Raw genomic sequence first — 23,428 nt, forward strand, 5'->3', positions numbered from 1 at the left:
ATCTATTTGTCTGAAAATTGATGCATCAGAATGGAATGGATCACAGAGCTTGTGGCCTGCCCAGAATATTTTCTACTTAACTGTAGAATACAATCGTTTTGAACAAAGAAATACCCGGAAAAATGATTTTAAACTTTATTATTTTATATATGTTCTCCATCATCAGAAAAATGCCACAAGAACATGTTAGAAACACTAAAAACACTTTTTTTTATCAGTGGGTCTGTAATCCATGTAGAACTGTAGTCGAGAGGAAAAAAAAGGTTCAAGTTTAAGAAGGGTGAGAAGAGATTTAAAATTTTCATAAACTGTGCTCGTCTATCCTTGCAGTTCTCTGCTTGATGTTTTAGCTCACAAGCATTTAGCAGGTTTTGTCAATCAACAACATGTTTTGCACAGTTATTTTAGTCTGATCCCTCTTGCCAAACATGTTGTGACCTCAAATAAAAGCATGTAAGAGATGCAGACTTCTATTGGCCGACATAACTGGTCAAGTTTATTACCAAGATTTGCAGCGAGTACTGGGTTGACAAGCTATGTGTTGGCATGAAAGAAATGAGTGTTTGATCTTACCAGCTACTCTTTGGGCCACCAGACCTTCAACATTGCAGACCTCCTCGGGCTCGCGCTCTCTTAGTTGAGGTGATGTTGAGTCAGAAGTGGGGATTCTTTGGGGTTCAGAGACCTCCAAGGAATGGAGCTGTGTACTTGGAGGGAATGTGCTGATGGATTTTTGCTGAAGAGAACCACTTGTGGAAGGGAAGACCTGTGAGGAAAGAGTGGCTCCAACTGTTTCAGAAGTCAAAGGTCTGTGGACAGGTGCAGGCTCTGGAGTACTAGGCTTTGTCTGTATCATCTGAGCCAATAGTGACTGGCTGCCTAAGCTGGATGGCTCTGCAGTGTGGGTATGAACGGCAGCATCAGCCTGATAAGAGAGCCTGGCTTGGTTCTGAGAGAAGGAAGGCTGGGTTGTTACTACAAAACTGTTTTCCTTCAATGGAGCACTTTGGGATTTCATCACAGCGGAAAGGCCTGGTTCCAGGTCCAACATAAGAAGGTTGAGGGTTTCAATAGACTGCTCGATTTCTTGCTGGGAGGCACTGTGGCGATGAGGAAACTGTGGCAGGCTGTGGTGGCTGGACATTCCTACAGAAGGAGGTGGACTAAAAGTAAGACCTTCAGTAAGTGGCTCCTCGGGTATTCCAAACTGATGCCAAATATTGAGACCACGCTGGACCGCATCCCTGCTACTTGTAGTGCGGGTGGGAGCCGGTGGCATTGACTTTAGATCTGTGCCAAATGAGTGAGAGCGATACAGACTGCTGTTTTGAAAAGCCATGTAATTGGCAGAGGACGGTGTCGTGTTGTTTTGGTTCAAACTCGTGGATTTGTCCGATTTGACAACGTTGGATTGGGTGAATTCCAGGGGTTTCTCTGGGACGCTGCGCTCCAGGTATGGCAGATGATCCTGGCCGTTGATGACAGGCTCAGATTGGAAGTACAGATCTGCTGGTGTAGCCCGCCCATCCGTGGAGGAAAAAGTTCCCAGGCTGTCCACGCTGTTGCCCTCTTGAGTAGTAGGCAGCTCATCGTCTAAAATGTCGGTTTCTCGGTCGATGCTATTGTTCCCGTTAACATGGACCTGGGCGGGCACAAGGTGGAGCATCCCTCCAGGAGCAGATGTTGGGGTGGACAGGTAAGCCTGTCTGTTCATGGGCCCCTCCAAGCCACTCAGTAGTTGTTCGAGCTCTTTCTTCTCTTGAGGACTTATTGGTTGTTGAACAGGTGTTGGGGGGTGATGGACAGTGGGTAAGTCCTCACCCACAGGAATGTGTGTCTGGCTCACTGTGGAAACCTGAAGAACTGCTTCATCTGTTCGATCAGTTTTGATAGAAGCAGTGGAGTTTCCTGAGTCGCTGCTCACAGACAGTGCGTGGTCCACAGCAGGCAGGGCATGTTCTGCAGCAGTGGACGGAAGGCCGTTCGGTGTGACTGTTCCTTCAAGAGATTCTTTTTTACGAACTTTGGCATACAGGCTTCCGTCCAAAGGTCCTTGGGTATGGATTACTTCTAAAATAAAAAGGAGAGAAAAAGGACAAAACTTAAAAAAAAAATCCAATTCTGATAAACCTATTAAACAAAATTCATCCATCCATTGCTTATCTCCATTCACTCCGTCAAGATTAAAGCATAAGATTAAAGCAGGTAACATAGGGCAAATGTAGGGTACACACTGACTTACTGCCATCAAATTAAACATTTTAAATCCAAAACAAAAGTGGGCAGGAGAAATATGGGTAGGAATAGGCCATGTGAGCACAGGCAAATCAGCTACAGCTAAATTAAACACAAGCTCAAGACTATCTAGAGAACTCGCTTTAAAAAAAGGAGTTTGCAGTGCCCGAAAAAAATCTGCACTTCTGAAGAAAATAACATAAACCTGTGTCTTCTGAACTGCACTGGCAAATCAAACACTACTTAACACTTCTGTGGTATAAATCATTAGTCCCATAAAAGCATAAAAGACCCCATACATAACAATGGTTATGTGGAACATTACCGTTTTGGGTTTGGGATTTTTAACTGTAATCTGAGACAAAATGCTTCATAGCATTCAAAGAAGGCACATAAACTGTAGGTTCACACACTGTCATGACTAAATGAAAAAAAAAAAAAAAACAGGACGCCCCAATCAGAAAAATGTAGTCATCCCTGGAAAATCTGCATCACTGACTGGTAGGGAAAAAGGCTTTTCCTGCCTAAGAAACCAACTAAAACAGAGTGTACTGAAACTGACAGAAAGAAAGTTTAAACATGTGTTATGTGCATAAGTCATGGGCAAGCAGACACACATTACTTGCATTACCATTAATTTGCAGCTCTTACTCCAAAAACACTAAAGGTGGCTGGATCAACTACAAAAAACATGACGATTCGATACAGACATTTCTACGTAAGCAAAATAAGCAGTAGACTGCCTCATTAAGTAAAAGTTTTCTTATTTACACCCACTTGAAAGAATGAAGACAAAATGCATCCGCTGGTAGTCTGTTCCTTTGATACTGCTCTAATAAACCTCTAAGACAAGCCTCTCACTTACTGTAGGACCAAATCAGCTCTATAGCCCGGACAGAAGCTGCACAAAGGTGCTGTCTGTGCTTACAGATATCTTTATCTTGACTTGAGTGAATACAGGCTTCTGTAATGGAGAACAGTGGGCGTACACGTTAGGTACTGCAATATCTCCAAGGATGACCGAGGGCAACTTGCCAAAGGAATGGGCCACTGTCGCTGTTCCACTCTCAGTGCTGGTAGGTTTCAAAAACATCCAATATAAATATATATAAATGTCAAATGAAAATTGTTTTGTAGATGACATATTGGAAAAATAAGTGCGCTTCGGGATTCCTGTGACCTAAACTGCCTAAAATGACACTTATTGAAATAGAAATGTGTAACTGCAAGAACAAGTCTAGAAAAGCTTTAAATGGTCAATGACTTAGTAGTTGTTGTTTGAGAAGCTCAAAATGAAGTCATCAGGACTCATATATAGACAACACTCAAGTATCAAGAACGTATCACACTGCGCATGCATACCCACTAACACATACATCTAATATAGCAGTCGCACCAATAAACAGACATCCGTCGTGAAAGAAGAGCCTTGTGAACTAACTTCAGCACCTTTTTTATCACCTGCCCTGTGGCCACATGTGACTCCACACTGATTAGGCATACAGCTGAGAGCTCACTAGATAGGAAAACAACACTTCAACAGGCTGCTTTACATCAGGTTCCAGTCTTTTTAGGGACACAGCAGAAAAAAAAATATTAAAACTCTACCTGTTTGACTAATAGAAGATAGTACGGTCTCAATCTATCCTGGGAGGAACCCTGAAGAGGAACTCCCAGGGCAGCGCCAGGAGGGATTGCAGCAGCGGTTGGGGCGTTGGTTTTGGCGGCTTCCCCTGATCCCTTTCCTCTCCAGAATAGCTTAATGTGTGGCCAGAGAATTGCTGTCCTCCCTGGCTGCTTCAGAGCTCATTCTGGTCTAAAGACATCCCCTGCTATGAGTGTGCATGTGGGATATTTATCACAACAGCCAGGGTTATGTGTAGGTAGGAGGCGGGACCAAAGAAGCCACTGAGTTTCAAAGCACTGTGCTGTTGGGGGGACCAGTAGTCCAGTCTCTTTAATACTCAAGTGCTTCTTTAAAACACATACTACAGATGGTAAAAACTTTTTTTTCCCTAAATGTCGTATTATCTTTTATGAAGTAAACTAAAACACAAATGTGTAAACACAAATCAATAAAACACAAATCAATACAGATGCGTCTGGTTTTGCTGAGCCTGTTAAATAGAAAGAGGCATGTCTTCCAACAACTTCTTTAACAAGCTCTCTTTCCTAGCCTAAAAGCAGAGGAAAAACTCCACCCTTCTGCGGCCAGATGGAGAAAATAGAAAAGCTTCGAGCGTGAAACGTGACTGCTGATGTGATTTGAACAGAAACCAATAAAAAAATATATCAACTTTCATTGTGCAACAGGAAAGTCTAGAGGGAGGTAGATATGGTTTTTGGTAGCTACTTGTTTTAAACCCACATACAGAAGTAGGGATGTAGGAAAACATCGATTCGCTGATATATTGCAGTCTCTCATTTGGCGATAATTGTATCAGTTTAAAATGCTGTCAAGACGATATTTATTTAATTATTTATGAGCGTCCTTTAGTGTCGTGTTTTCTCCTCAAACCCCCAACCGCTAGTTGGCAGCACAGCCCACTGAACCACTTTGACCAGGTCTACACTGCACCAAAACAACAAGATCTAGCAAGAACCAGCTTGTGTAAAATATTCAGTCAGACTCGCCATTTTCGTTGTTATAAGACATGCACAACCTACACAATTTTATTGGTATGGTATTGGTATTAATATTAATATAATTAATATTGTATTGGTTTAGTGGTATTTGTAAATCGGACAATATTGACTGTTCCCTTTAAGAACAAATACATCTTCATTTACCAGAAGAAAAGCGCTAAGAATTTACTTGGGTAAAAGCAACTTGCATATGAAATACAGTTGCAGTAATTAACATTGTGATCATTAAATAAAATAAATGCAAACATTTTATTACAATAAAAGGTGTTTTAATATTGAGATAGAGTTTTGCTTAAGTCATAAAAAAATATCGAAAAATTGTTCTTGATCAGTTGTTTGATGTATTGCAATACATATTGTATTGTGAGGCACCAATTGCACATCCCTATACAGAAGATCTTTAGGTCATGGTGAGGTTTATGTCATCTAAACATCTGTATGCATTAGCATGCAGGACAGACAATTCATTTGCAATGCAAAACAGCAGACCTCAACCACTTACATAACTCTGATGATGAAGAGTATGTTCCCATAGTCTCATCTTCTTTTATTTTTTGTTTCAGTTTTAAGACTCACTCGGATAAAAAATAGTGTTTTTAGTGTTTCTAGCATGTTGTTGTAACATTTTTTTCATGATGGATGACATATATAAAGAAAATTAAGCTCAAAATGGCAAGTTTGAGTATTTCTTCAAATTGTAGTGACTAAGGAGTAAACCAAATAAAATGCAGTTTGAAAAAGATTGTATTTGTGATGTAGGAAATATGCTGGGCAGGCCACAAGCTCACTTTTTTATTCCATTCTGATGCATCTGCTTGTAGACGACTAGATGTATGTACGTCTTCATTTTCATTGTCCCTGCTGGTCTCTGGCTCAAAACTGTACGGCTGGATAGCTCCAATGTTGTTCGCCATTTTTGTTGCACCGGTTATGTTGGGTTGGGTTGGGAGGGGCTGTAAGCCAGCAGGAGAGTGTTTGAGTGTTTTTTCTTGTTGTTTTTTTAGATTAAAACGGCTTGATCATAATTAAAAAAAACCTGGAAAAGCTTTTAGAATATATCAATAGATTATCGGACTTGGCCTTTAAGCAAATTCAAAGGTTAGAGACCATGGATAAAAACACTTTCTCTTATATAATCAAGATTGACACACAAAGTACTTTATTTTTTCATTTCTCAGACTATATTTTTAAGCTTTACTAAGTGCTTCTTGTTTTATTCAGTTTGTACAGTGTAAAAAATGGTTACAACAATCTAGACAATTCCAAGAACATTTTGATTTTCTTTTAACATCAGGTGACTAATCACCATATTAGTCTTTATAATTCACAGGTGAATATTTTTTCCGTCTCAGTAGTCTGTGTGCCTGCATAAGCACGTGTGTGTGTGTGTGTGTGGTGCCATGCCTGCTTCTGCTCTTTACTGGCTTAAAGCAAATCCTTGTAAGCCAGTACAAATAACCCCTGGCAGTGTTCATCTATGAGATGAGACAGGGCAGGAGGATGTGTGAGGGTCTGTAGCGCATCTGTGTGAAGTAAAGTCAATAGTCAATCGTCTATAGCGCATAACTCAAGCAAGACTGTTAGCAATGCTCTCTTCACAGCCTTAAGTGATTAAAGAACAGCAGGGGACAGTGAATTATGTCTGACCAGTTTGCCATGAAAAACGGTTTGAGTTGTTGCATCACTTTTCCAAGGCAGGAGTAGGAGTAGCGGTTTAAAATACTTTAAAAAAAGTATAAGGTGATGATCTAACTTTGAAATGTTTCATAGATTTTTTGCATTTAACATTACTCTGCAAAGAAATGGGGTTCCAGAGGGAGGGCGAAGCTAGATATTCTGAGGTTCAGGAAGACAGATGGTGCAACTGCATGACTTCTTCATCTTTGAACTTTGAGCTCCGACCCCTCAAGCAATAGACCCCCTCCTTCAGAGCAGAAATACTGTGTTTCCTTTGAAGCTAGCATACAAAAACATGCAAATGTGCCACTCTGGACTCGTTTTGTGTCTATGTGCATATAGGGCATTGACAGAAACACTAACAGCAGACTAAACACACATCAATGTGAACTTTTGAGGTTGTTCTGAATAAAGAGCCTAAGTAAGCCGCACCCTCTGGTATTGAAGTGTGTTAGTAATGACTGGTCCATATTTGACAGCTAAGCTAATGGCTAAACTATTGATTTTGTGACTTGCCATTACTGTAAATTAGAGCTCAGGTGAAGTTTTAACACAAAAAAGAACAAGGTTTAAAAAACACAGCTGCTTATTTGGAGGAGGATAGATGATACCTTTTAACGATTGGTGGAAAAAGGCGAGAGAAACGTTCAAAACTTGATCCGCCAACACAAAGATGCCATGTCATGAGCTTAAACTTGATACTTCAAAATGTTATTTGGTGCATTCAAAGGTTGGCAAATGTGAACATTTACGGACCCAAATTTCTTGGTCAAATTCAACAAAAGAACTTTGCAGAAGCTAAGTAAGCACACAGCTGAGGAACTCATTAAATATACATCAGAAGTTACTTTAAATCGATGAGAACGAATGCTCTTTCTTTAGGGCTGCAGAATAAAAGGCTTCATAATGGAAGGAAGCTTGGAAGAAGCAGAAAATGCTATTGATTACTTCTGATAATGTCACCACCATGTTAGGATTATTTAAAACTAAAATGAAAGACCACAGGATGGTAGTAACCACAGTTTAGCAGCGTGTACTTGTAGCAAATGATTACCGGTACTATGTTATAACATTATAACTTAACCCTTGTGCTATCCTAGGCACTTTAACATTGGGAGTTGGGTCATCTAGACCCACTAGACAGTGCGCTGATCCTTTTTTCTTCAATGATTTGTGATCTTCACTGGTGTCCATGGATTACATGAAATCTTTCCACCTTTATCCACATTTGTTATGGTAGGAAGAACACGTCAATGTAAGGGTTAGGTCATCTAAGATAGGACAAAGGTTAAACATGTAACCCAAATTTCCCAATAACCCATCATAGAAACTCTATTTACATCAAAAAACACAAAAGCCATTGAAGTAACCATTAAATAGATGTTATTTGTGATCAGAAGGTGTCCTCACCTAAAACCATTTGAAACAAGGGAATGCGTTATGGGATCAAAAGATCTGCTTGCAGAAAAAATAGTTTTATACTACTGCTATTCTTAATGCTATTTATTTGAAGATATCTTTAATGCCGCATAAAACTGCCTCTTGTAGAATCGGGAAGACAAGATTTAATGCAGGGATTAAAGAAAATAAGTGGACCAAGATAAAAGGGTTTTAGTAATACATTAGGAAACCGTTTCAAGACCATTCTGGGAAAAACGGTGTAAGAACATCCATCCATCCATCCATCCATCCTCTTGGGATGCAACAATTCACTTTACCCAAAACACGGTTTAAACCTCGATTTTTGGGTTATAATTTGCTAATAAGCAAGTAACAATGAAGACAAATATTCAGTTTTCCTATTCTAATACTTATGATATGTAATAATAAAATAAATAATAAATCTTTTTTAAATGGAGCACACACTTCTAATGTAATCATACTGGTATGTCTTGGGACTGATTCACTTTCCCCACCAGTAGGTTCAAAGGTAAACCATATGATTTGGTTTTAAACTGAGAATTATGGCCTCCCTACCATCTTTTAAGGCGGCCTAATCCCTTATGGATTCAAAGGGTTAATACAGCCTTTCCCAGCAACTGTTGGACAAAGGCAGGGTAGAACTTGGACAGTTCGATAGTCTCCTGTAGGGCCAGTTTGAGAACATCTTTTTGAAAATAGTAATAAATGTGTCCTATCTCCTCTATACAACTTTTTTGGACAAGTCAGTTATACATAGGTGAATTGAGAGAAAGGAGTGGAAAAAGTGTTTGTAATCTGGGAACCAGCTGCATCTATGAGGAGATAACAAACAACTCATTCATTCCTACAAATCATCAGAAGCAGATAAACAGCTGTCTGCAATTTCTGCAGTGCTCACACAATAGAAACAAAGTTTTTAATATGCTAATTTGATTTGCTAATTTTAACTTGGTGGTCCAGTGCAGACAGCACAAAAAAGCCTCATCTGGATGTCCTAAAAAAGGCTTTTTGCTCAATGTAATCCCCGCATTATGCATTCAGAACTCTGTGTGACCCAACAACCATGGAGCAAGCTAGGACAGTCCACAACACAGCAAGCTTATTCTCATCTTGTGTTAAATGCAGTCTTAAGCAGAAAGACTTTGTTTTTCTGTCTTGGCTGTTATGCAATCTTGACTGTGCAGAGTTTGGAGTCAAAGCAGCCTGATCCTCCCCAAAGCCGGCGACCAGACAGAGGGATTGATGGCATGGAAGCTTGTTGCCAACACTAGGGAGTTTCACCTCTGCACCCTTCTGAAAAAACTCAGCAGCCCAACACTGTGTTTGTTTCAGTGAAATCACATTTATATGGAGGAATGTGACTTTTTTTATATCACAAGTGGATAGAATGCACACACTGTACAAAACGCTCTGCTGAGCTGACATGATGATGAAAAAAGACAGTTCCATCACATTTCTTTTCATTACCATATATCATTAAAAAGTTCATTAGACTGGACAAATGTAGAAGCTATTCTGCAACCAAAGAAGGTAGATAAACCAACATGAACTACTAATCTAGGGTCTGACTTTACAATTATTCACTACATTGAAATGATCATATGACTCTAAAACAGACTTTTAAATTGGGTTTGACTTAATTAAAGCTTTACGCATTTAAATGAGTCTCATTTGAATTTGATGACAGATTTAGTGACATTGTTGCCTGCGTTGGCTCCAACCATGCACAGAGGAATTTTTAGTTCATGACTCCTGGTGTCTAAGATGAGATGGGAATGACCCACCCCCACCTCAACTTCCACCTTCTCTTTTTATTACAGATTAAGACTTGGCATGCATTGGTGAAATTTACATGGAATTATATGTGGAATTATAGATGTTTTAAAGCTGTCAAATCCTTCTTTACACACTTTATACACTTTTCTCAGACATAAAAACCTTTTCAGTGTTTTTTAAACACTCATAGTTCAAACTTTTGTAGAAAAACAAAGTCTAGTATTAGACAATGAAAACAAAGATCTGCTCGCGATAAAAGATATATGCAAACTTGGCAAACTGCACACTTTCTGTACAGCAGACACGGCAAGGAGGTTGACTGACATTGGTCAACAATCAATCATGATACAGAATCCAACGTGTTGTATAAAAAAATAAGAAAGAAAAAGCATTTAAAGTTGCTCATTGCTGAGAGCTCTCTGTTTACATGTGCCCCCTATTATGGCCTGCGCATCTTCTACGACACAAATAAGCTCTTTTTGCAAACAGAATTTTTTTTATCACCTACTGATTCAAAACAATTTGAATAAAAAAATATTCAGGAATACAATTTTGAGCTAAATGTACTTAATACATGTCCTTCATTATCAGGAAAATGCTACAAGAACATTTTAAAAACATCAAAAACATGTTTGGAGTCGGTCATTGGGTAAATACAGCATCTTTAAGAAAAAATTGAAGAAGTTCTAGTTTGACCAAATTAAGTTTGACAGTTATCCGTTCCTCACTAAATGTTGAAGTAAATGACATAAAAGATCTTTTGTAAAACATTTAGCTGTTTAAGGCAATAAAAGATACAAAAACGTAAAAAATGCATGAATAATATAAGACTTCAAGCTCCAAAGCTGAGAAAAAACTAGTTTTTGCTTTGTCCATAACCTACATAACTACAGAGCATGCTACTCACATGTTGTGAAAGATGCCAGCTGCCGAGTTTGTGACAGCTCATCTCTTCTCCTCAGCGTTACATAAGGAGCAGAGTGGATGTCCGTTCACAGCTCTACTTTCCAACAACTATCAAAGCCGGAACAAAAGGCATTGGCTGCATTTCGCCAAAGGGAAACTGGAGAAACACTCAACACAAATTCCCAATGTAACACCGTGGAAGCGTCTGTTTGCTGAGTGGCAGTGTGCACAGACCCACACTGACATTCCCCGTCACTCCTCTTGTGAACGCACAAAAAACGCTTCACAGTTGAGCAGAGGAGCGCGCCTTTAACTCCTGCGGCTCCTCAGACAGCAGAGAGAGCAGCGGGAAAAAAGGTTCCAGTAAAACAGTTCTTAAACTTATTTTAAACAGGGTGAGGTATCTGTAAAAGAGCAATGCATAAACAGCACATTTGCTAAAATAAAGCTTTAGATGAAAAAACACATTATGTAAATTTGTTTTATTTAATCCTAAAGTTTTTTCCAACTTCTTTTCACTTTTAATTTTTTTCCTCTCAGATTTCCCCACTTCTGCCTGGTTTGTCAGACACAGCTGGCCCGCTGAAGTAATCGTTGGAATCAAAAACTAAAGATTAATACGAGGGATTGTTCCACCACAAGGGATTGTCTACTTATTCAAAACCTTAAGTAACCTTTCACAGCCTTTGTAGATGCCTATCGTTCAGATTCTCCCGTCTGCTTCTACAGCAGCTCTGCTGTTTCAAGAAAAGGTTCGATTCCAGGCGATGCTGTTATAAACATGAAAGGAATCTAAACAAGAGCCAGGTAAACAAAGCAAGTTTTTATTTAATACAAGTTTTCTCATTTTATGATTCATTTTCCAATCTCTGTGGTCAGACTTCTGTAATATGTCATTAAAGTGATAAAGATAAAGAGTGTCTTTTTGGCAATTTTGGTTAACATTTAAGGACTAGATTACAAATAAAAAAAAAATGTTCTTTTATATTCCATGACATATGATATTGAAGATTATTCTATTTATATGTGTCACAAATATAGTAGTCAAGAACCTAAATTTTACAGAAAATGTATGAATTCTGTCTCAATCTTTAATTGACAACTGTTCCAAAGGGAAGAAAAATAGTTGATTCAATCAAAACATTTCATCCTGTCTCTTAGTTGTTGTTTTTTTTTTAAAGTAGTGTCGAAATTTGTCGACACTTGATAAAGAAGGATAGTGGCTGCATGACATCACTTATGACTTTGTATGGAGCACATGTAACCCATAACGTTTCAAAACCGATCTGAAAAAGTCGCTTTTCTCCGCTGATTCATGTTGTTCACCTAAAGGGTAAAAGCAGGTTTTATTTCTGTGTCACCAGTAACATCTTAAGTGTTAAGGTTAAAGCCAGTTCTTCATTCTGAAAATTTGCTGATAGATCAAACAAACCTGATAATTATTGGAAAAACCCAAGAAAATGACATATGACATATGACAAGGCGTATTAAACAAAACAAACAAGTCAGAGATAAAACTTTCAGTCTGTCAAACTTTATCAACTGCGCTCACAGTAACTCTAGAACTTGTTTGTAACATGCTACACGTTAGCCGAGTTAGCATATTCACAACACCTGTAACTCACAACTTTGTTTGCAACTGGTAAAAAAACAGACTGACAGACAGCTAAATAAACATTACTGTGACTATGCTAACTCCCAACCTTATTAGGGTTAGTAAACAAAAACACAGTCTGATACTGCCTGTTCATTATAGCTGTGTTACCGAGTTCACAATAACACCCAACTTTGTTTGAAAGTGCCGTGTACATCTCAAAACTGTAAAATCATTGTAACATTAGTAAGCACAACCACAATGAATAAGGCACTCCAGATTATAAGGCATAGTGTAGTTTTTTGTTTTTTATTTAAAAGAAGGCTTGTAAGTGTGGAAAATATAATAAACTGTAACTGAAAGTCAAAGTGTTGTCTCTTCAAAAAAACAAAAAACAAATATTGATTCTGACAAAAAACTAATCAAACATCTTCTTTTTATCTCTTGTAAAATTGTCTCTTTCTCATTTCTGACAGGTTTGAAATGCTTCTCTGTCAGAGGAATAAACCTCTAACAAATGTGAAGCCAAATGGCAAATGGAAAGACTTTAGCTCTTTGGAAACTCTTACCTCTGAGCTTTATTTTAATGTCTTCTCGTTGGTAAAAGTTTTTTTTACACAAAGGCTGATCAGTTGCTTTCAAGTCTCTATACGCTCACTGATGATGTGATAGCGGGTGTTTGTGAGCTCAGCATCTTTTTAGACATGCAACAGTAGACAAGAAGAAGCAGACATCCTGGACGCGATTAAATTTGACTCATTTATGACACACTCTACTAAAACAGATAGAAGACTTGTGTCTTTTCTATTTTAGCAGAGCCTATTTTAAGCTGGGTGTAAGAAGGGTGAACAGTTTATTGGCTGTGATAGAGGGAGGCCAAGTAACCTCTGACCTTTGACTATTTGGGAACCTAATAAAAACACATGAGCGTAGTTCTAGACATCAGATAGGCAGCAAGAATCTACATGATTTATTTTAGGAAAAAGTACTTTAAATCACCAAACAGCCATCACTTTTTATTCAACAGCTGTTACTTTTAAATGAGCATTTGTTGAAGCCAAATGATAAACTGATGTAGGAATAGATATCGACCTTTTACAAAGAAAAAAATCTTAATCAATTGTGGAAAAATGCATTTGGAGAACAAATGAAATGTCTCTTTGCCCTGACGTGGGGGTGCAACATTGTCTCTACTTTTGGGTGGTGTAAAAAGTAACATTTTGGTTGCAGACTGACCACCACCCTCTCCAAAGGAAGCCTCTGAACATGCCTGTGGCTGAAATGAAGAATGTGAGCACTGCGCTCCTCTAAAAGGCAGTTCAACAGGTCTCCTGGGGCTTTTCTTCTACTGTGATAATTTTACCACAAATGAGCACAGCCACAGAAATACTTTTTTTCCCTTTTAAAATACCTTTTTTTTGTTCAGAGTATGGCAAAAATACAAACCTCTTGGTTATAAATTTAGGATCCATTGCTTTTATGAAAATAATTAAATGGGTCATGGAAACAAAGCTTAAAAGTGAAAAAGTATTAGTTATTATATGTCCACACAGCTGCTGCCCTCATTAAACATTCTGATGTTCGCACTCATGTCCAGTGGGACCTCAGTATGATCCCATCATGATGTAAGTTTTAGAGTTGAAACTGTCAAACAAAAAAAGGAGTCTTTAAACTCCATCAAGACCAGATCAGAATCTGCTTCCTGCGTCATGCAGAACAAGGGCAGCCTTGTTTCAAAGGTTGGCATGTGTTGTTGAGAATGCAAAAGAGAACCAGTTCAAGAGAGACCAAAATAAAGTCCAAACTCTCCCTAAGCACCAATAAAAAGAATTTCTGCAGTCACAAGTAGAGCCTGCCTAAATCCAATCTAAAGTACTCCCAAAAGAGTCAAAGGATTGTCTGTAGAATGAGGAGCAGAGCCTTTCAAAAGTATTTTGTAATTCCCATAGATGTATCAAAGTTTGCAAGGATTTGTGTGATTGGCTATTGAGAGGCATCAGAGTTTTTTAACATAAAGTCCTGGGTTGTGCTCAAATTCCCACACTACTCACTACTTGGTGCACCAAATAGGGGGTTCGCCATCTGAATCTACAATTCTAAAATCCTCTGTGAAAAAACAGAGTGCCTTAATGCTCACTAAGAGCCTTTTTTCTGCGGTGTAGACTGGCTAATATAGACCACAATGTGTCGCGTTTCAAAGATTTGTCATTCGAAAAAAATTATTATTATTATTATTTTTTTACAAATCATTCAAGTTTTCGTCATCAGATCACAGAGGATTCATAAATAGTCTCCATAACATTTTTTTATGTATTTGATTTTTACTTTGGCTAATGGGGGACGCCACATTTGGCGTTAAAAAAAAGAGAAAATAGTGTCCAAATTTTGTTAATATCCCGGGCACTTGATAGTACCACACTATATAGTCTTTTTATATAGTCTGGGAATAATGAGGGAATTGGAACACTGACATCATTTGCATTTAGCTTAACCACCATCAGCATAGAGCAAGATGCATTCAGGAGTTTCTTTTTATTGTTCTCACCTTCTGTGGCGTCCTCACAGCTCTGATTGAAATTTTCATAGGAATCCCATCGAATCAGGGGATCTTGTGTGTTGTAGTCCACCGAGACGCTCGGCCCGTTCTCCAGGTGGTCCATACCTTGACCAGAAATTTGAAGGGACAGAGCAGAAAATGTGAATCTTCGAATTCCAAACTTTGTTTAAATGTCACAATTGCAAAATATTATTATTGTAATTTAAAGCAAAATGGCTATTTGTTTAAAACCAAAAGATCATGACATAATTATGGTATAACAGCCAAATATGTAACGATAACTAGTGAAGCCATGGGAGTGAACACTTTGATACTTACCATGTATTTTTTCTGGTCCAAAGGAGAAAATAAACTCAACTTTTCCATATTCTGGAAATCGTTCATCTGCACAGGGAACAGAAACAGTTACATTTGTCTTTACTTTAGAAAACTGAGATGTCAAAGATGGGCCTAAAGGTAATCATTTCCCTTAAAGGTTTTTAAAATTACAAATTGAATGGGGGAAAAAATACTTTTGAAAAATAATGTTACGAAGTAACTTTTTAACAAAGTACATAGCTGCCACACTACAACCCATTGTGTGCTTCTTGTTTGTTAAAATCAAAGTATTTTAATGTATTTGGTCTAACAAATAGCAAAACAAAGTATGTTGTGGTAACTATGATCGTGTTTAAATGTTTCTAGACAATTATAAATGAGATCGAATTTATTTTAAAGACTAATCTTCAGTCACTGTACTAAAAAAATCCTCCTAACGTTCCATGGTTCCAACATATTAACAACTTTTTAAATATTGTAATACAGAACATTACAATAAAGCTGAGGTCTTGACATTTTTTACCTTTGTATGTCTCATCAAGCTCTTCCTTCCCAAAGACAAGTCCTAGGTCGTGAACAGCACACGTGTGGAACTGAACCCGGAATATGACATCTCTGCACGGGTTGCGGTAACGTTTGTGGTAGCACTTGAGCTGCAGAGTTACAAGGATAAGATTCAGCAAGCAGAGCAAGCTCATTTTGTGAAGATCCCACTTTAAATCAGGAGACTTAAGTCAGAATGATCGCATCTATAAGTGGTAACACAATTTCACCTTTCTTCAGTAAAATAAAATAAATGTAGTGTAAAATTGGAAAGAAAAGTGTTTTATGGTGCAAGAGGAGTAAAAAAAATGCCTGCTTCTGCAGCTGAAACAAAAAAATAGGTTGTTTCGGGAGAAGTTTAATTCCGTAGAAAAAAATTGGATATAAAAGTGTCAGAACCCTGATCTGCATTAATGCAGGATCTGTGGTGTTACCTTTGCCTTTGGGCCTCACACCCAACAGTCTTTGCAGTTGCTATGGGCGCGGTCAGATTCTGTGTTAATATATATGATCATTTTCCCCCCTTATTTCAGTTGTTTGCATATGAATAAATAAAGCTTCACGTATTGAAATCAAGACGTGTCTCCTCATCATTTGCCACGGATCAACCAAAAACGCTCAAAAAGTCTCAAAAATGCTCAAAACTCATCATGAAGGATAGAAACACAATACACTAAAACTTTTCAAAAATCTCTACAAGGTTTAACTTTTTTGTAACCGTTTTTTTTTTACTTCCTTGTATTTAATCATTCCCCATATTGGAAGTAATAGAGTCCAAAGTACGTCCAAGCTGAAATGTGGAGCCAACTCATTAATGACTAATTCCCATCTATTTGGCTTTCAGACAACCATTTACATTTCTCCACTTACAGTATCTGAATAACATCAGGCATCAGTAAGCAACCTCCCCATGAGAGAATGTGTTTGGCAGAATCCATTAGTTTTCTGTAAGGATGGACATGTGATTTTCACTCTGACATCATCAACTAAACAGCCTCAAGCTGTATACTAAGTGCCTCCCTTTGAAATGATCTACAATAAAGTTATGAACCTGAGGTTATCTCATGAATAACTTACGGCCTAAATGACAGCAAAGGCAGGGAGTTTGCTGACCCCTGCTGTTTCCCTTTATTTTTATTCCAAAATTACTCATTTTTAATCAAACAAATGGAAAACTTTCATCAAGAAAAGTCTATTAGAGAAAATTCAACTCCCTCTTTTAAAATTCTGCATTAAAGTATAAAACTAGGTTTTCAAGTGTTGAAAATTATGTTTTACATCACAGTTTCCAGAAAAAGACGTTGTGCTAATGAGTGCCTATAAACTGGGGTTCAGCAGTATTTTCCCAGTACAAGCTGCCAGTGTCAGATTGGAAAAATCAACGAGATTCCATTCTGATTGTCAAACCATAAAAAATCTGTGTTTCCTCTGTGCATTTATACAGCTGTTGTCACTGGCACACAATCCTCGCCTATTTGCATCTGCTTTATTTGCCAGTTCTCCTGCCAGGGGAAACTCGCAGCAGAAAGTAAGCTCATAATCAGGGTTTTTTATGGGTTTCAAACATGTAACTTCATTTAACAAAAGTGCATCAAGAGCGGTTCTGTGAAATTCTTACCAGGATGTCTCCTTTTAGGAGAAGACCAGGTTCGATGGTTATGCAAATGCTCGTCTGGCTGTCACCTTGGACGTTACTAAAAAATTAAAAACAAAACATCATATTACATGACAGATCAGGCATCATCCTTAATTTTAAGAAGAAACTCCACACTGTCGGATTTTTTGTATTTGATAGTCTGGGTCTGGATATAAACAAGCACACATGACCTGCTAAGAAGACGGTCTTTAACGAAAGCTGTCAAAAGGGAATAACCACAAAACACTGCAGAGCTAAATGTGGGCATTAGTGTCAAATCAAAGACCAGAGCCCTAATTGGGCGTGCATAATAGAGAATAAGGAAGAGTGTTACTTAAAGAACTTAAAGAGTTGAAAATCTTGTTGTGTGATGACTTGTCTTTTCTAGTGCAATTTTCTTTTTTTTTAAAGACCCACTATGATCATCTTTATATCTATTTTTAAATTGTTCCCTAGGGTTTTTAAATTATGATTATGCTGTTTTTAGCTAAAATTAAATAAAACTCTGTACTTTTCCGCCAAAATTAAAAAAACAAAAACAAAACAGTGGCAGTAGTTCTTTAGAAATTCACCTCTAATTTGTTGGGACTGTTGGCGTGGAGCACCCCAGCCCCCTTCCAATCTTTAAATCCCAAACATAACATTAGCAGTGCAACAAAATAGTGAGCAATATTGGAGGGCTATCCAGCTGTATGGTTTTGAGCCAGATGTCAGCTCAGACAAGGAAAATGAAGACTTACATGAATCTAGTTCACTTCAAGTGGATGCATCCGAATGGAGCAGAGCAGGGAGCTTTTGGCTCCCCCAGTGTATTTTCTTCGTCACAAATAAGCTCTTTTCTCAAACTCCCTTTTTTTATCAGCTCCTGGTGAATTTTAAACTTAATTTTCTTCATATACGGTATGTCCTACATCGTCATGAAAATGCGACAAGAACATGTTAAAAACACAATTTTCATCTAAGTGGGTCTTCAACAGTTAACTTTACTGTTAACAATAACAGCAACTAGTGGTTCTGCTAACTGAAAATGGAAAGACTCTGCAGGGATATGTGACGGGTAGTGTTTTTTTTTTATGTGTGCTGCATGTTTTATGCGTGTATAAGTGGGCCTAACAAATCTCAGCGCAGCACTGCACTCACCTTCCGTCCTCATGCGCAATGCTCCCCTACTGCCAAAAACAACAACAGAGAGCCATAGAAGCTATTGTTTCCTGTCTGAGCTCAGGAACCAGAAGGCTCCTTTGGCAGCAAAACCTCTGCATGCATCCACACAAATGCCTGACTGCCACTTTCATGGGCTCTCCACTCACAAATAACACTACTCCTGATTGCGGGATCTAAAGTAGAGAAACAAGAGCCTGCAACTGGGGAGGTTAGCTAAATACAATAACGAGAGTCCAGCCTGGAGTATGAACTGGTGTAGGGGGGCTGTGCATATGTATGTTGGGGAGCAAAGGAATTAGACGAGAGGCTATAAAAGAAAATCAGGGTTTTTATTGTCAAGCCATTATGAGCTCGCTATCCCTGGAATCTTGTAAAAGCATTTGAGCGTGAGCATATTTTAAGACTTACTAGATCCCAGATGTGTAGACAGGCTGCATGGCCTGGTAGATTTTGAGAAAAGGACGGCAACCTGGAACACAAATGTAAAGGAAGTTGCTCGAAAATAAACGTAGGGGTGAGAATGCTTGTTTGTGGGCAAATACTCGCAGAAGCAGATACAAACCTCCCTTGGCCTCAAAGTTTGGAATGCCATGCATGATGACATGATGAAGGAAAAGGGGTTTGTTGTTGATCTTGATGTGTCCGGAAAGCAAGCCACTGAAGTACTCCACATATCTAAGAGAAGGGGAACAGAGGATCAGAGAGTTGCTTATGTTAAATCGTGATTCTCAGAGCTTAACCCACAAAGGCATGAACTTATAATCCAGTGTTTTTGGCAAGACAAGCTTTCACTCTGGAATCTGATTTGAGATAAAGCAAGGAAAAATTTTCTCAAGCCAATCGCACATACTGGAAACAAGAAGGGTAGCAAATCTAGTGAAATATTTGTCATGCTACATACACACCGGGCATGTGATGTGCGTATAAGAACATGCTTTTAGCATACGGTGTTTAGACTGGGCTGTTGCTACTCGATACTAGAGCATGTACTCACAGTTGGAAGAGGCTTAGTGTGAAATGTTGCACATCTTGTTTTTTTCTTTGCGATTTATAAAAGTCTTGGTGTCCTATAATTCCGGCCAGGCACAAACTACAATTCTTTTGTCCTCCATGATCAATTTTCAAATGGTTGGCACTTCCATAAATTAAAAAGGACGCCATGCATACGTCACTACCAAACGCGGGTCGCTGATTGGTCAAAGTTTGAACTGGTTTAACTTTCAACGCATATTCAATGACCGCGGATTGTGTACATAGGGCCCACAAATTGACTTAAAAACATGGGTAGCGGCATGTGAACAAAAGAGTTTTGAACGCAAAAGCCTGAAACACACATTTATGTGCATTTACATAGATGTTTCATTGGAAGTGGTTGCCAAGTTATCAAGGCCAGTGTGAACGTACACATCCTTTTATTAATTTATTATTGAAGAATAAACTCAATATGACACCCATTTTCTGCAGACTACTATTAAACAAGCATGTTCAGTGTTTACTGACTTTTTAGACTTTTGCTTATTCTATAGCCCACTGAGGGGAACTAGAATTCAATTAGCACAGCTGTTTTAGCTTGTAAAAAGATACTTAGTTGAGGGAGAGGTCACCATGGGTTCATTTTGTAAACAATATGTCAGAGAATACCGACCTTTTCTGGGATGGTTGACCCACAGGAAGCACTTTGTCTTCGTAGAAACGCTTCATGGCAAACCTGTCCAGAGCCTGGTCAGCACTGCAGGCCAACAGAAAGTCTTGGTTAAAAGAAACAAGTTTGCCAAACAAATTTCTCACAACTTTCGCTTTAATACTAAAGGGGTATTTCAGTACAGATACATAGTATTTAAACTGTAAAGTATGTTGTATATCATGTGCATCATGCTAAATGTCCATTTACGTTGGTTTACTAATAACAAGATTAAGAAAAGACAGAAAAAAAGTTTGTTTTGGTATGTATTTTAAGGCAGATTGTTTCTTTTCAAGCAACAGAGTCATGCGCTTCTCTGATTATTTTTGCTACAGAATGTCCCCAGATCTGCTCCAAACTAAGAACAAATCCAATAAAAAAGGAAAAAATCTCTTGCATATGATCTGAATCTTGTGATTAGGTGGAGCTAATTCCCTTTTTTGTGTGGATTTTTCAAAATAAAAGTGCTGTTCCAGTCTTAAACAAACTGTTTTATTTTAGTTTTATTTTTAGAAAAAAACTACTTGGAGCTTTTTGAATGAAGGAGCTCTTGTGATGAAGCTAGATTACTATGGGAGTGTGGACCTACCTGGCAGATATGTTACTGTAATGCATGTAGGCTGCCACCACCACTCCAGTTCTGCCTCGATTACCCTGAAAACAAATCAGTCAAGGGAAAGTAAGCAAAGCATTTTAATCCTCCAGTCATGCAAAAAAGAAAAAAAGAAAAAAAAAGCTGCCCTGATATCACTTCAAAGACAATGAAAAAATGTTGTGCCCTGCTGTTGTATTTTACGAACTCAAATAATGATAGACATACAAAAATACACCATATAGACCAAAAGAAATATACCAGTTTGTCCTTTAGAAAATGTTTAAATTAGCAAAAGACTACAATATATGCCTAAAGTAAACAAAGAAAATAGGTGTAGAATTTTAGCGATAAGAACAATACATTGACTATACTTTACCTAAAAAACAACGATTATAACCCCAAATACAGCAATGACTAGAGCAGCTCTTTACGTGATTCGCGATCGACTGATATGAATAATACATTACTGTCAAATTTTTTTTTTTCTCTACAAAATGCATAATTGTTTTAATAGCATTAAAAATGACAGGGACAAGTTAAAGCATATGCTATAGCCTCAGGCCAGTGTCACCGTGCATTCATTGTACACGTCATTAAACATTGTGGAGAATAAGTTCCACGTAGCAAATATAAGCATAAAGGTCAGTGGAGATGGCTAGCTCATGTGTGGAAACCCAAGGTGGACTGCTTTCCCACTACTTTCAATCTCTCATCATCTGGCAGAAAAAAAACCCAACACCAGTTGTTATGGCAACAAACTTGTTCGTAAGTTCCTGCAGGAAACACTTGGAATGAGGCTCGAAGTTTTAGGATCCCTTGGCTAATTCTTATGTTGCAAAGCACACTTGCATGAAATGGTTTGGTGTTCATTTAAAGATACAGCAGCTGATGGGTTTTTTCTCCTTTCTAGAAGCATACTTGATAAATCTAGCTGGACACAAAAAAATGTATGTCACAGTATAATGTTTTGGCAGCATCAAAACCCACTTGTTTAGCTTTAGTTTCACAGCTTTTTTAACAGTAAACCTAAGTAACATAATTAAACGGCTAATGTCTTAATTTCTCAAATTATGCATTCTTAATCCTCTGTGAACATAACCTTAATCAGAAGTACCCACCAGAAGATATACTTCTGTCCACAAGAACTCCACCAGAGTATTTCACAGTAAATAGATCATTAGAAATGAATGCACAAAAGCTGCAGCCATCAGAGGAGTTGGAGGCCCAAAGGGGCTGACAGCACCACCTACTGTCTAAATAACACGTCTTTTTCGTGTCAGCATAATTTTAGTCTCACCTTGTTGTGTATTACAACAACATTGTGGCTGTCTGCGCTCAGCCACGTGTCCATTGCTTTGCAGATGCTGCAGATTTTGTCCAGGGCAGGGGCATGGTGGTCAGGCCAACCAAAGTCCAACACCTGCCAAGAAGGGGAGGGAAGGTGCAGTTTAGGTCGACAGAGCTAGACTCCCAGGAAAGGAGAAAATCTGTCAACTTTACCTTTGGGTTTAGTTGGTTGATGTCATAACGCTTCTCGCTGAGGTTGAAGACCTAAAGTCAGGAAAAGTAACGGTACAATAAATATTGAATAATAAATATCATTGTTTAAGGTATTAATAGGGTAAAATGTCTGATCAGATGTTTTGGCACGGAGCTTCAAAGAAGCCTGATTTGTTTCTTATTGTGTATGAATAATGGATTTGCTGTTTACATTAAAAAACATTTTTTTAATTAGGTGATCTTCTAATAGTTCAATAAAATTGTTTAAAAGCACTCCTGACATGACAATAACTTAAGAGGTCTCATGTCTTTTATCAATCCTCCAAAATGCACCCATCTCAGATATATAACAATGGTATAGTTATAGTGTTATAGTTTAAATGTTATAAAACTGTAAAAGCTACATGTTGTAAATGAATGGCCTAATGGCTGCAAAAAAAGAGTACTTTTATAGACATTTGGTCCAGACGGAAACTAAATTGCGCCACACTGCTGAAAATCATGCTGCTGCCAGACCTTTGCTCAAATCATGCCCCATGACCTCAGATCAAGTCTGTACCATTGACTGAACATTGAAACTGGCCATCTCTGCTGCACAAATTGCGTTGTGATCATGTCATCCTAAACGTAACCCATCCTCTGGGCCCGTATTCCCAAATTTACGTGCGAATAATCATTTTCTTTATGGCATCTCATTTTATTTGCTGTGCAGTGAATATAAAAATCTGTATGTGCTAGCATCAAATCAGTTCTGAGCCCCAGACAGTGCTGCTTGCTGGTGCGATGTAGCCTCAATTATAATGACATTCAAAGTATTTTTCATGGACTTCTCAAAGTTCTTTTTTGTGTGTAATTTTATAAAACAGCAGGGTTCTGGTACACACATTTGTTTTGTCAGTCCACACACTGTTCAAAAAGTCTCGATTTAGAACCAAAAATATGTCACTTTTCACCGTTTCTTTCTTGCTAAAGATAAACTTTTGAACTGCTGTTTGCAGAAAGAGGGGATCAAGGGCGAGGCTACGCAGCTCAGCACCAATGGCCACGCCCATGTGAAGGAGATTTTGGAAACAGAGGCTAAAGATAGACCTGGAATATGGCTTTTTAAGACATTTAGGTTGTGGAATTATGGTTAAAAACGTCATAATCTTAAATAAACCACCACTTGCTATAGGGGG

At 38.3% G+C, this 23,428-nt stretch overlaps 1 protein-coding gene across 16 annotated transcripts in view; it reads right to left on the reverse strand.

Moving 5' to 3' along the window:
• The window catches only part of LOC101155555 (tensin-1), a 172,530-nt gene that overhangs the window by 15,632 nt on the left and 133,470 nt on the right, over positions 1 to 23,428 (reverse strand). For 13 of the 16 annotated variants that reach the window (XR_002292726.2, XM_020712931.2, XM_020712925.2 and 10 more), the window contains 11 exons: positions 22,251 to 22,301; positions 22,048 to 22,170; positions 20,745 to 20,809; positions 20,120 to 20,203; positions 19,037 to 19,149; positions 18,883 to 18,943; positions 17,293 to 17,368; positions 15,655 to 15,784; positions 15,132 to 15,197; positions 14,802 to 14,924; positions 574 to 2,070 (listed from right to left, as the gene is read on the reverse strand). Coding sequence is in view for 15 of the 16 variants with exons in the window: in XM_020712931.2 (XP_020568590.1) it covers positions 574 to 2,070; positions 14,802 to 14,924; positions 15,132 to 15,197; positions 15,655 to 15,784; positions 17,293 to 17,368; positions 18,883 to 18,943; positions 19,037 to 19,149; positions 20,120 to 20,203; positions 20,745 to 20,809; positions 22,048 to 22,170; positions 22,251 to 22,301 (2,389 nt within the window). In the remaining variant the exon portion in view is untranslated. The remainder of the gene's footprint in view (positions 1 to 573; positions 2,071 to 14,801; positions 14,925 to 15,131; positions 15,198 to 15,654; positions 15,785 to 17,292; positions 17,369 to 18,882; positions 18,944 to 19,036; positions 19,150 to 20,119; positions 20,204 to 20,744; positions 20,810 to 22,047; positions 22,171 to 22,250; positions 22,302 to 23,428) is intronic. The other 3 variants (XM_020712927.2, XM_020712937.2, XM_020712939.2) reach the window with 1 other exon arrangement.

The sequence above is a fragment of the Oryzias latipes genome, chromosome 21, assembly GCF_002234675.1.
Source record: "Oryzias latipes chromosome 21, ASM223467v1".
Lineage (NCBI taxonomy): Eukaryota > Metazoa > Chordata > Actinopteri > Beloniformes > Adrianichthyidae > Oryzias > Oryzias latipes.